The sequence below is a fragment of the Colletotrichum chrysophilum genome, assembly GCF_026319265.1.
Source record: "Colletotrichum chrysophilum strain AFK26 chromosome Unknown scaffold_4, whole genome shotgun sequence".
Taxonomy (NCBI): Eukaryota; Fungi; Ascomycota; class Sordariomycetes; order Glomerellales; family Glomerellaceae; genus Colletotrichum; species Colletotrichum chrysophilum.
The window spans coordinates 676,619-689,851 of record NW_026517291.1 but is presented as its reverse complement, the minus strand read 5'-3'; the positions used below and the strand labels follow the sequence as shown (position 1 = coordinate 689,851).

The window sequence follows — 13,233 nt, the reverse complement described above, 5'->3', positions numbered from 1 at the left end:
GACAAGGGGCTTGTCACTGACCCGGGACCCAAAGAGCGGCGTTCCAGTGTCGTGCCGCCCAATGACCAGCCCGCAGCACCCCAGCGGGGAGAAATCCGTACTCCACAGATGACCGGGGGAGGGTGACTTGTCTCATAGCCGTAGGGGGTGCGCTCAAGACCGTCGTGTGTGTGTGTGCGTGCGTCCAATGTTCCTGACTGCAGTTTTCCATAGTCCCAGTACGTACGCCACGTACTAGCTCTCTCCACGGGGCCGGAGATGCTAAGGGGTTGCATCTGGGGACAGACGTGGGATCTGGGATCGTTCAACTGGACTGGACTGGAAACAACTCGTTCCTTTCGGTCGTGGGCCGTCCGGTATTGAGATCATCTTTGCTTATTCGTGCCGAGTTGAAAGCCTTGGACACCGAACAGACTGCAGACCACACTTGTGAGCTGAACAACCCTCTCATCAAAACCGACAGTGTGAAGGGCAGATCAAATACCGCAACAGCGGCACAGCAAGGGAGATCAACGGCAGTAGCAGCGTCAAAGTCTGGCAAAGTGGTTGCGTCTATTGCCGAGTGCCCTGACCGAACTCATATCCTTGAGGTACTGCGTAGTAGGTACAAAGCAGGTAGCGTAGCGCCGTTCGCCTGCACTGCGCGGCGCGGTGCGTGCGTGTGCAGCGGGATCTCAAGAGTTTGAGGACCCCGCGGGCCTGGTTCAGAGGAGAGTTGGGTTGGGTTGGTTGTCCCAGGAAAAGTGATTGTCCAGGAGGTCCCCGGGGAGGAGAGGGGTGTGGGAATACAAACATCTCAATTTGACAGCGGCGGCGAGGGCGACGATGCCGACAGCAGGTGCGTCGCGGGCCCGGGGAGGACGGAGAACGGGGTTCGGTCAGGGAGAATGGAAGGATTTCATTGGCTGAAGGGGCGAGGCATGACGATGCTATGGATGAATAGGGTCAAGAAGCCAAATTGGCGGGGAGGTGGTACTCTGAAGTCTGGGTACTCTGTACGCGAACAGCGGTGCGCGGGCTGGGTGGGTGGAAGGGGGGCGTACTGCTAGGTATTGTTGATGTTGCGGTTGTGGAGGAGGCAGCGTGGGGGGGACACACTTTTCTAGAACACACACTAGGAGATAATTTCCTGAAGCGGGCAGGGGACTGCGACTGGAGCGAGGTCACTCGACACGCAAGAAAAAACTCGGTTCTCAACCAGGCTGGGAATGCTAGGTGGGGGAAATGTCTCCGATAGCCGGCTGGGAAACACGGGAACTCAGGGAAACGGGGATTCTGGACGTTGACTGTGCATACCTAGGTACGGTAGGGTACGTTATGGCGGAGCAGAAGCCAAACAGCAGTCAATGCCCGCGGGGAACTGGAGGGCATCACTTGGTGACGGGACACTGCGACGACACGCGAACAACATGCGAGCGACTGGCTGGGGATGTTGCGTGGTGGACGGGGTAATAAAGGGGGGACGGATGGGGGATGGCGGCATCATCGCGGAGTCAGGACGCGGGACATGATGTCGGGTTCGAAATAGAGACGATGCCCAACAAGAAAGGTCAGCTGGCGGGCAGGGAAAGAAAGTGGTTTCGGTCAAGGCCCGAAGAGCTATAATTACATCATAAGGAAGACACGGAAGGCTGATGGGTCACGAATCCACGACAAAAGCAAGCTAATTAGTGCCTGCTTTCTCAAATGTGCATCCCCAAAAAGCAGCAGGCAGTACTACGTACTTCGTATGGACCGTAAGGTATGAACAACATCCACTCAGTCCTTGTTGCGAGACCGAAAAGCCTTTCTGAGAGTCGTGCTGCATCTCAACCGGTTGCTACCTTATTCGTACTCAACTAAGTAAGGTAGCAAGTCTTACTGCAGCTAGGGAAGTTGCTAAATCAACACAAGCACGACTACAAATACAATGAATGCTCTTCTCCTACCTTACTGCGTAGGGCCTCCGCCTGCTTTTCGGCTCGGCTGGTGTTCCGAGTGGGACCCGACAGTAGCCCGGGACTTGGTGCATCCATCCCATCATTTGGGAAAATTTGTGGTGTTCTTTTTTGCCCACCCCAAGTCCCATTCATCACTGTCATTTCATTCCAGCCATTCGGATTGCGTCCTCAGTCGCAACACTTCGTCTCTGCTCCAGTGCTTCTCCTCTTATCCACGGACCACGACTCTCCTCCACTGTGCTCGTTTTTGACATAGCGCAAACAAGCCAAACCCTCCGCAAGACTCCGCTAGATCCCAGTCCTTGCCCTGAGGTGCTGCGGGCAACCCACGCGCTGTTTGCTTGTCTTGCCTTGCCTGGCCGCTCCGACTCGTCGCTTTTCGCTCTCCCCCGATCCTTTTCTTTTTCGTCCGCCTTCTTTTCCCCTCCTCCTCCACGCTGACGCTCCTCATCCTGCACCTTCGACCGCCTTCTCCAAGTGGACCAAACAAATCACTCCAGATCACTCCCCGCCAACAAGTACCCAACACTGAGCCCAGCCCAACGGTCAAGGGGGACCGACACGCGAGCGGACAAGGATGAGGTCTCTTTTTTCACTTTGCCCTTAGGGGAGTCTTTTCTTGACAAGTACCTCTCAGTACTCGGCACCCCTCTGCCTCGCTTCAGTTTGGCTTCGTCGGCCTCTCACCGCTCTCGTGATGAAGCAGCTGACTTGCTTCCTGTGGGTCGCCCTCTAATTGCGAATTGGCCCATTTGATCGGTATTGGACGTCTCCATCAACCGTCGGCTCGGCTTTTGATCGTGACGTTTCGCGATAACCACGTTGCCGCCGTCGCAACACGGGCCATTCACAGCACGCGATCCTCTGTCCGTCCCAGCTTCTGCCGTGATCCGGCCCAAGGTCTGTCAATCTAGCAACTTTGCGATGCTGATGACAAGCCAACCTGGCTTGACATGCTGTCGAGTTCACCAGAATAGTACCGGTGCTTCTGGAAGGCAATCGCATGCACATTCAGTGTCAGCCCAAGTCATCGATCGCAATCGTCTGGCGGCCGATGGACACCTGCCTACCCCAGGCCGGTCTATGCGTAAGGCTCTACCAGGGCCACACACGATGCACAACATATCGAGCACTTTGCGAACTGCCTGCTCACGAGACACGGATACAAACCTACTGCAGGACGCAAGGTGAAACTACACTTCGTCCAGACCCAAGCTCCAAATGCACGGCGGATGTTCCCCGGTGGCCTTTGGTCTAAGCAACCCCGGTCACCGAGTTCCTTTTTGACAACGCTTGACCTGCCGCCCATTCGCCAAGCCAAATGGCCCCGAACAATCGGAAACTCCGGAACCGCAGGTTGCTTCCCCGGCCCAGAACTCGGCGAGATTCGACAGTGCTCGCAGGAGACGTCGGCTTCTCTACCCGGCCGAGTCGATGTCTTCAACGACAGGTCCGTTCACGCCACCATCGTGATACAGCAGTCGTCATTCTGCCGTATGCTCCATGCAATCTGGCACAGCAGGAACGGCCAAACACTTCGCACCACACGCTTGACAAGCAGTCGACCAAACACTGCCACGTCCCAATCGTCGTGCGGCGCAATCCTGTCCCTATTTGTTCCTTGCCGATGATGCGGGGCGTTTTTGAAGCACAAGCGCCACCCCGACAAGGCGAGTGCGAGATATTGACCGCCTGCCTAGCTGAATGCGCATCACGTAACTTGCCAATGCCTCCAACTCTGCTGCATACCACCATTCAGCAGGTCACCAGACCGAGCTACAACCCCTGTAGATGGTCTCTTGCAGTCCGTCAGATTTCACCTAGAGGCTGAGTCTTTTTCTGCCAGTTCCGTCACAGCCAGTCAAGGCCGCCCATGTCATCTTCGCGTAGTCGCCTGTTCTTCGCTTGCCGTGGGGATGATGTTTTCGCGCCAAAGACCAGACGTGTTCGTACTGCTCGGGCGTGCGGCAGGAATAGCGGCGATCCAGGTCATATATCATCAATCTGGACCTGGCTGTGAACTAGCTGCAGGTCGGCCTTCATAGGGCGGTTTGCAGAGGACGTAGCATGGCACTGCATGGTAAAGAGGCGAAATATCCCATTGGCTGTCGAACCCTGCATGCAAGGATACCTGACAGGCCCGGTCTGCGGGATGCACGCTGGACCCTCTCGGTGAGCAGACGGCATCGACAACGGGACGATACGTTGCCTTCCCCGTGGCCGGGAGGGGAAACGGATGCCTGATTGGTGATGCGTCTGGTCAGATTCGGCAAGGCAACGAAGCGAACCATACCTGCCATCTTGGAAGGATTCCATGATGTCTGGGAACAAGACGGGCGACGTGGTGTCCCAGACACGGAAACCATTGAGTTACTAAATCTCTTTCATTACTTCTGTGTCAATCTGGCGTTGTGCGGGGCGTTGGAGCCTCGGTGAGCTCGAGGGGGAAGCATTGACATGGAGCCATGAGCCGACTCCTATCTCGTCTCACATATGATATGCATTTGCTCCAAAATGCTTCCGCTGTCAATTCTGTCAGTAGCTTCCTGCGTTTGCTGATCAGAGTATGAACTGACTGCCTCAGAAGCCCTGATCAGGCTTGGCAAGTTGTCTGTACAAGTCGGCTCACACAGCTAGCTGGCTCTCCCAAGTCGAGGCATGACCAGGCTTCACCCGACGTAAAGTTGTCGCATCAAGTTCGCTGAGTAAGCCTGCCAGGCAGGCCGAATTGGGACGAAAGGTGATATGGTACAAGATATCAGCATGGCGGAGACAGCAATGATGACAGACGTGAGAGGTTGATGGACAAACGCTGTGCAGCTTTCTAGCTACAACTCTAAAGAGACTACATCTCTAAGGAACCCCACCAAGTCCCCACGCAAGAACGTTACCTACCTAGGCTTGGGGGACGACAGTGTGACTAATTCGTATGGCGTACTGCGTAAGTTATCTTTGGCGTGGAATGTTCTCGCGCGAATATCTTCAGTGGCCAGTTTCCTTTGGTCCCCTCGCTTCACTGGCCCGCCTTCTCGTTCTGAACAAGTCAGGCCCATCCCATTTCCAAAGGTTCCCAAAAGTGCCAGTGCCCCTCACTGTGGTGGCTGAAGCTGTGCTCCCGCCTGCCGGTTTAGGAAGTCGTCTGTGGCTTGTTGCGGGGAACATCAAAGTGAACAGACTTGCGCGTTCGGGCGCCGCCAACTGCCTGCCTCATCCAGCGTGAGCCAATGACCAGCTGCGGCACCATCTCGACTCCTCATGCGGGTTTCATCCATTTCCGCCCTCCAAAGGCTGTCCTCTTTGCGAGCTGCTTCTCCTTCCATTCATACCTCGCCGAGGACTCTCAAACCCAAATCGCATCATCCCTTTACACTCACACAAACCTGCCGGCAGAGATTTTCCACAATGAACGCCGAGCAGCTCACTCACTACCTCGCTGATGCGCCCCCGAGCGTGGTCAGACTCGAGATCGAGAAGCACTTTGAGCCCCTCACCGACAAACAGAAGCGTTATGCCCATTTCATCAGCAAGTAAGGATACCACCCAAATCTCGTGCGACATGCAACCCATCTGGGCCGATGTGTGCCAAGCTTTTCATGGGGGTCGGGTTCCGGGAAACTAAAGTGACATCCCAGAGCCTCATTCGCCGGCACCCGCATCGTGCTCAGACAGATCTCCCCGGAGTCGGAGCCCATCTACAACTACATCATTGCCCTCCACAAGGCCAGCGGCGGTGACTGGAACTCCCTCGCAAAGAAGGCTGGTGTCGATGAAACCCAATTGACCCACTTCCTCGAGTATGCCGCTCAGTTCCTCGGAAACAATGGCAACTACAAGAGCTTCGGCGACTCCAAGTTCATCCCCAGAGCTGATGAGAAGACCTTCGCCGCTCTCGCTTCCACCTCTCCCGAGGCGGAGAAGTTCTACAAGGCTACCAACGGTGGCATCTTCAGCGCCGAGAAGCCCGGTCTGATGCATCTCGGCTTCCCGGACAAGGGCCACCTGACAACCTACTACCCCGATTCTCCCGACATCACCCAGGCTGGGATTGAGGCTGTATCTGGCTGGATGGAGAAGAAGGGTCTCCTGCCCGAAAACACCAGGCTCCGCAAGACGAAGGAGGGCAACTTTGAGATGCTCATTGCGTCCGCTGTCACTAGCGTTCCCGAGGAGGGAGGTGACATTGGAAAGGAGACTGAGTTCAAGATTGAGGATGGCCCTCTCAAGGGCAAGACGATCAAGCTGGTCTACGGCGACTACGCCGAGGAGATGAAGGCTGCTGCCGAGTACATCGCGAAGGCAGGCGAGAACGCCGACAACGAGACCCAGGCTAAGATGCATGCGGCCTACGCCAAGTCGTTCACCACGGGATCTCTGGAGGCCTTCAAGGACAGCCAGAGATATTGGATCAAAGACAAGGGACCGATGGTCGAGGCCGATCTTGGTTTCGTCGAGACCTACAGAGACCCGGCTGGTATCCGTGGTGAGTGGGAGGGTTTCGCCTCCGTCGTCAACATGGAGCGCACCCGCGCCTTTGGCGGCCTCGTCTCAGCGGCTCCTAAGCTGATTCCTATTCTCCCTTGGGATAAGGAGTTCGAAAAGGACACCTTTTTGGCGCCGGACTTTACTTCTCTGGAGGTTCTGACGTTCGCTGGATCGGGCATTCCTGCTGGAATCAACATTCCCAACTACGATGACATCAGGCAGAACGAAGGATTCAAGAACGTCTCTCTCGGAAACGTCCTCAGCGCCAAGGCACCCAACGAGAAGATTCCTTTCATCTCCGATGCCGATCTGGAGCTGTATCAGAAGTACAGGGATCCTGCCTTCGAGGTGCAGGTCGGCCTCCACGAGTTGACGGGCCACGGCTGCGGTAAGCTGCTGCAGGAGACTTCTCCCGGAACCTACAACTTTGATGAGAAGAACCCGCCCGTCAGCCCCTTGACCAAAAAGCCTGTCACCACGTGGTACAAGCCCGGCCAGACCTGGGGCTCAGTGTTCGGTAGCATTGCTGCCTCATACGAGGAGTGCCGTGCTGAGCTGGTGGCCATGTATCTTGGATGTGAATTCCCCGTGCTGCAGATCTTCGGCTTCGGCGATGGCACCACTGACATCAACAACGAGGCCGGCAACGTCCTGTACGCCGCCTACCTGCAAATGGCCCGCGCTGGTCTGGTCTCTCTTGAGATGTGGGATCCCACGAGCCAGAAGTGGGGACAGGCTCACTCTCAGGCCCGCTTCTCGATCCTTCAGGTCAGTATTCCCATCACCTTCAACTAGGATCATTCACTGATGTAACGCAGTGCTTCCTGCAAGCCGGTGACGACTTCTGCAAGCTCGAGTACAAGAACGATGATCTGTCCGACCTGGAAATCAAGCTCGACCGCTCCAAGATCCTGACGACTGGTCGTGAGGGTAAGTTCACTGCTACAACTGTCCAATGACGTGTGTGCTAACAACAGACAGCCGTCGGAAAGTACCTCCAGAAGCTTCACGTCTACAAGTCCACTGCCGACGTTGAGAACGGTATCGCCTTCTACAAGGAGATGACCAACGTCGAGAAGGAATTCTGGGGCACCAAGGTCCGCAACATCGTTCTCAAGAATAAGCAGCCCCGCAAGGTCTTCGTCCAGGCGAACACGTATCTCGACGAGGCCACCGGCAAGGTTAGCATCAAGCACTACGAGGCGTCGCCGGCCGGCTTGATCCAGAGCTGGGTCGACCGCGACTTGTGACTCCCCTCTTCATCGGAGCCGAGAACGATGGCGGCGGCGACAGCCAAGTTGTGAGGGGCGTCTCGGCCAGGCAGACTTCACGACGAGGAAAAGGGGCATGACATGACGATGTAATTTTAAAAAACCAAACAACCTGTAATACCAATGCCTCCGAGCAGGGGTTTTTGAGAACACTGAAACGAGAGCCTAACGGATGGTAATCTTATCTACCATGTACACACGCACACTCTGGAGATTCAAGAGGAGAAAGAACCGCGGAAGGCATCATGTTGCGAACGGGTGTCCATTTAGTCTCTGCGAATCATCATTTGTCTCATAAAATCACAAGCCCATTCTGTTTCTCGCCAAGTGACTTTTTTTGCTCTGCGTTTCTTCCGGTTGGGTTTCTTCTCCCCTTCGGTTGTGTGTGTGGACCAAGATTTTTATCTTTCTTTGTGTTGGATTTGAAGAACCTCATTACAGACGCCAAATGTGACCGATGCCGTCGACTTCCAAATGCAATTGGCAAAACCAGCCCAGCCCGTAGCCATAAGTTCTTCGTCGTCTACAACAACACAGTATCAACCCGAATTGATTTTTTCCCCCAACCGAAAAGGTGTAGTTGTTTTGATTTCGCCCCGCCGCCGCGCAGCGCAGAAATACAGAACATCATATCCCCCCGCACGTTGTTTTCCCCGACAAACTCCGGTCATGTAAGGAACCGTTTACCAGGTCATCTCGTGGGGCTTGTCACCCTTGCGCAGGCTGAAGGAGCTCGCCAGGTAGGAAGGCAGGAACTCGACCTTCTTGATGCTGGCGATCAGGGCCTTGTCGACGGCCTTCTGGTCAGCCGCACGGCTGCTGTTGACCTCCTTCTTCTGTAGACACATTCCAGTCAGTATTCTGCTTTCCTTGCCATCACATATGCAACGTTATGTTCGCATATGTCGTCCGAAAACGTACCTGGGGCTTCTCTCCCTGCTTGAAGAAAGCCTCCTCGCCAGCTTTCTGCTTGGTCTTGTCGGCGGTGAAGTACTTGGGTTGCGCGATCTCCTCAATCTTCTTCTCGTCGAGGCCGGAGACATCGACCTTGTAGGATGTGGCGATGACGTAGCGGGAGTTGACGCGGCGGAGGGGGACGCCGTTGATCTTGAAGGGGCCGGTGACGAGGAGAACACCCTGCTCGAGGGTCTTCAGGAGGACGACGCGCTTGCCGCGGAAGCGACCGGCGAGGAGGATCAGGACAGTGCCGGGCTGGAGGGTCTTGCGGGGAGTCCAGGGGCGGACGGCCTTGCGGACCTATGGTGACATTCTCGTCAGTAATCATATTCGCTCGGTGGTGGTTGTGTGATTCATGAATGTGTCATTCCCAGGTCACGAGCGGTTGTTCCTCCTCTTAATGTCTTGCGGCTGTTGCTTTCGTTCATCGAGTTGTGTGCACTTGTCGTTTTGTGTGTTGATTGCTTCTTCTCGGTGACTCGCGGGATATGGTGGCTCCTTGCGTTGGCGATTTTAAAGATTGTCGATGTGCGCGCTTCCAGATTGTGGATTCCCATTTGTCCCCAAGACCTTTTTTTTGTGTCTTCTCTTGCTCGTGACCCGGTGTGTTCTCGATCCTCCGCACAGCCAACAACCAAGTCGACAACCCGCTCAAAAAAATCGCAAGGACGCTCGCTGTGTGCAGAAACTCACCTTCTTGGCCTCGGGCTCATCGTCGGCGTTGTACCACTTCTGCGCCTTCTGGGATGCGGCGGGGACGACCCGAGTGGACGAGCCGAACTTCTTGGTCGTGGATTCCGTCTTCGCCGACATGATTGCTTTCGGTCCTCGTTGAGGCGGCTGCTGGTGGTTAGCGGGAATAGGGAAACGAAAAAGAAGTTAAAGGTGGTTGTTCGCGTTCGGAGGAAGCGAGGGCTCAGATACGTCGAAATGGAAATGTGTGGTTGTGGGTTTACTCGAAAACCCTCACTGGACTAAGCCTGTTTTGGCTGGCAGAAACTTCGCGCGGAAGCGGTAAGGGCGGTCAGGCAGGGTACCCCACCTCAGTGGACTGCCAGGCGTGTACCGCCACCGGGGGCTGGTGCACGCCTGCCAAAAAGACGAAAAAAAAAAACACGCCGGGAGAACATCGGGCCTTGCCTTCGGCTGTCCGGACCTTCAGGGCTGCAGTCACTGGACACCGAGCCCACGCCCGCCACTCAGTGCACTCAGTCGTTGTTGGCTGCGGCGGCCTGGACCCGTTTGCAAGGCATGGCGGTGGGCCACGTGGTGATAAGATAAAGCTGTGTACTAGCACCCCTGGCCTCGCCGAAGCTGCGAGAATGTGCCTGTGAAGTCTGCCTTCTTCGAGAGGTGACATCACGAAAGCATTGGATTTGGAGTATTTAGAGTTGCGTTTTCCTTCTTCCTACCGGCCTGTATGGCTTCTTGACTTCTTTTTGACCGTTTTGCTATTTTCCGGAGGATTTCAGCTACAATGCTTAGAAAACAACTCACCTCATCAGCCAGACGTCTTGCTGGTTCAGCAACCCCAAGACCAGCAAGACTGTTCACAAGAGCACTTCCAATTCTCAACGAAAGTGCCCTCAGAAGCGCCAGAGTCTTACCAACGGTAGCCATTCGCACATATGCCAATGGCAGACCTCACCCACCAGGTGGCACCCACACCAAGAACATGGGTGGCGAGCCTGAGAAGCCTGCACTTGAGCAATACGGCATCGACCTCACTGCGAAGGCCAAGGAGGGAAAGTTAGACCCTGTTATTGGCCGTGATTCCGAGATCCAAAGAACAATTCAGATTCTGTCACGGAGGACGAAGAACAACCCTGTCGTGATCGGAAAGGCCGGTACCGGAAAGACGGCCATCCTCGAGGGCCTCGCGCTGAGAATTGTGCGAGGTGACGTTCCCGAGAGTATCAAAAACAAGCGTGTTATCGCCCTCGACCTTGGCTCACTCATTGCTGGTGCCAAGTTCAGGGGCGACTTCGAGGAGAGACTGAAGAAGGTCTTGACCGAAGTCCAGCAATCCGAGGGCGAAGTCATCCTCTTCATCGATGAGCTGCACACCCTGCTTGGCCTCGGCAAGGCCGAAGGTTCCATCGATGCGAGCAATTTGCTGAAGCCAGCGCTTGCTCGAGGCGAGCTTCAGTGCTGCGGTGCCACCACACTGGAGGAGTATCGCCTGATCGAGAAGGACGTCGCTCTTGCACGAAGATTCCAACCCATCATCGTCAACGAACCCACCGTCCAAGACACCATTAGTATTCTCCGCGGTATCAAGGACAAGTATGAGGTCCACCATGGTGTGCGCATCACCGACGGTGCCCTCGTCGCCGCCGCTACCTACTCAAATCGCTACATCACCGACCGCTTCCTGCCAGACAAGGCCATTGACCTGATGGATGAAGCTGCCAGTCACCTAAAGCTCCAGCACGAGTCCAAGCCCGAAGACATCATGGCTCTCGACCAAAAGATAATGACCATCCAAATCGAGCTTGAAAGTCTACGGAAAGAAAAGGATGTAGCCAGCCAAGAGCGCCGCGAGAAGCTGCAGGCCGACCTGAAGAAGTACGAAGAAGAGATCGCCGAGCTTACCAAGCGCTGGGACGCCGAGCGTGCCGAGATTGAAGGCGTCAAGAAGACCCAAGAAAATCTCGACAAGGCCAGGATCGAGCTCGACCAGGCCCAGAGAGAGGGCAACTTCGGGCGTGCTTCAGAGTTGAGATACAGCGTGATTCCATCTCTCGAGGCCAAGATCCCCAAGGAGGGCGAGAAGCAGAACGGAACTCTCATCCACGACGCGGTCACAGCCGACGACATTGCCGCGGTCGTGTCGAGGGTCACCGGAATCCCCGTCTCGAAGCTCACCTCTGGCCACATTGAGAAGTTGGTTCACATGGAGGACAGTCTCCGCCAGGCAGTCCGCGGTCAGGACGAAGCCATCAAGGCCGTCTCCAACGCCGTCCGCCTCCAGCGCGCTGGCCTCAGCGGAGAGAACAGGCCGACGGCCTCATTCTTCTTCCTGGGCCCGACCGGTGTGGGTAAGACGGAGCTCTGCAAGAAGCTCGCAGGCTTCCTCTTCTCTACTGAGTCTGCCGTTGTCCGCTTCGACATGAGCGAGTTCCAAGAGAAGCACACCATCTCCCGCCTCATCGGCGCGCCGTCTGGATATGTCGGCTACGAGGACGCTGGCCAGCTTACCGAAGCTGTCCGCCGTAAGCCCTACGCTGTCCTCCTCTTTGACGAGTTCGAGAAGGCGCATCGCGACATTTCCGCGCTCCTCCTCCAGGTTCTCGACGAGGGCTACCTCACCGACGCCCAGGGCCACAAGGTCGACTTCCGCAACACGATTATCGTCCTCACATCCAACCTCGGCGCAGACATCCTCGTGGGCGCGAACCCGCACCACCCGTACAAGGAGACGGCCGACGGCGAGATCGACCCTGATGTCCGCAAGGCTGTCATGGACGTCGTCGCCGCAAACTACCCGCCCGAGTTCCTCAACCGCATCGACTCCTTCATCGTCTTTAAGCGGCTGGCCCTCAACGCCATCCGCGACATCGTAGACATCCGCCTGAAGGAGCTGCAGGTCCGCCTTGATGACAAGCGCATCATCCTTGACGTCCCCAACGACGTCCGCGACTGGCTCGCCGAGCGCGGCTACGACCCCAAGTTCGGAGCCCGCCCGCTCAACCGTCTCATCACCAACGAAATCGGCAACGGACTCGCTGACAAGATCATCCGGGGCGAGCTGCGGCACGGCGAGACGGCTGTCGTCTCGGTCAAGCAGGACGGTTCTGGCCTTGAGGTCGCGGCGCAGAACAAGGATTAAGCAAGCATGTATTTCTCACGACTTATGAACTATTCTTTGTAATTGGGGAATTTTCCCTCTTCAGGTGTCAGGAGTAATTTGGGGAATGGATGGAATTCCCCTCTCACGATTTGTACTACAAAATGCATCTGCATCACCACTTTAGAACACATATGTCTGTACCTTAGACTGTACTTACACTGTTGAACATGAATAAGGATCAAACACACGTACACCATCTGATAATGGTCGTGCGCTTATACCCACCTTTGGTGTTTAGACATTTGTCCTCTTCGAACCTTCTGCCATCATCCCTGTGACGTAGGGTACCCACAACACAGTTGCGTTTATGGGAGTACATCCAGTGTCGAGAAGGCCCTAGTCGTAATGTATGTACACTTTCGGTAGATCTAGATCGGTTTGTGAGCCGCTAAAAGACGTCAATTGGTCGTCACCGGGCATATAGGATGAATCACGTCGTTCAGGGCAGCATATTTGGAAAGCGAATACAAGTCTATAACGATTTTGTCCCAACTCTGGCTTAAACTACCTAAACCCCTCCAAGCCCAACAACAAACAACAGGACCGGAAGACATATAACAGGCAAAATAACCCCTGAAAGGAAATCGACCAGTCGTGAAGAACCTTGTTAAGCCGTCGTATCGTAAAAACCCCCTTTCTCCCCATACCGAGAATGGCTTGGAGAACCAGTCAACACCGGAAAAGATATAAAAAGCCAACACCCATTTCATGAGATTCGCATCGAAAAAAA

At 55.4% G+C, this 13,233-nt stretch overlaps 3 protein-coding genes across 3 annotated transcripts; 2 read left to right on the top strand and 1 right to left on the bottom strand.

Annotated features, from left to right (window-relative positions):
- Positions 1-5,342: 5,342 nt before the first annotated feature.
- On the top strand, positions 5,343-7,672 carry COL26b_001091 (uncharacterized protein; the record flags this gene model as incomplete). The annotated part of the gene is made up of 4 exons (XM_053174050.1): positions 5,343-5,467; positions 5,573-7,190; positions 7,241-7,352; positions 7,404-7,672. The coding sequence occupies 4 exons, from the start codon at positions 5,343-5,345 to the stop codon at positions 7,670-7,672; spliced, it is 2,124 nt and encodes a 707-aa protein (XP_053042167.1).
- A 704-nt stretch (positions 7,673-8,376) lies between these two features.
- COL26b_001090 (uncharacterized protein) lies at positions 8,377-9,463 on the bottom strand (the record flags this gene model as incomplete). The annotated part of the gene is made up of 3 exons (XM_053174049.1): positions 8,377-8,529; positions 8,615-8,950; positions 9,344-9,463. The coding sequence occupies 3 exons, from the start codon at positions 9,461-9,463 to the stop codon at positions 8,377-8,379; spliced, it is 609 nt and encodes a 202-aa protein (XP_053042166.1).
- An 862-nt stretch (positions 9,464-10,325) lies between these two features.
- On the top strand, positions 10,326-12,482 carry HSP78 (chaperone ATPase hsp78; the record flags this gene model as incomplete). Its single annotated transcript, XM_053174048.1, has 1 exon — positions 10,326-12,482. One exon carries the CDS (start codon positions 10,326-10,328, stop codon positions 12,480-12,482), a length of 2,157 nt encoding a protein of 718 aa, XP_053042165.1.
- Between the last annotated feature and the right edge of the window lie 751 nt (positions 12,483-13,233).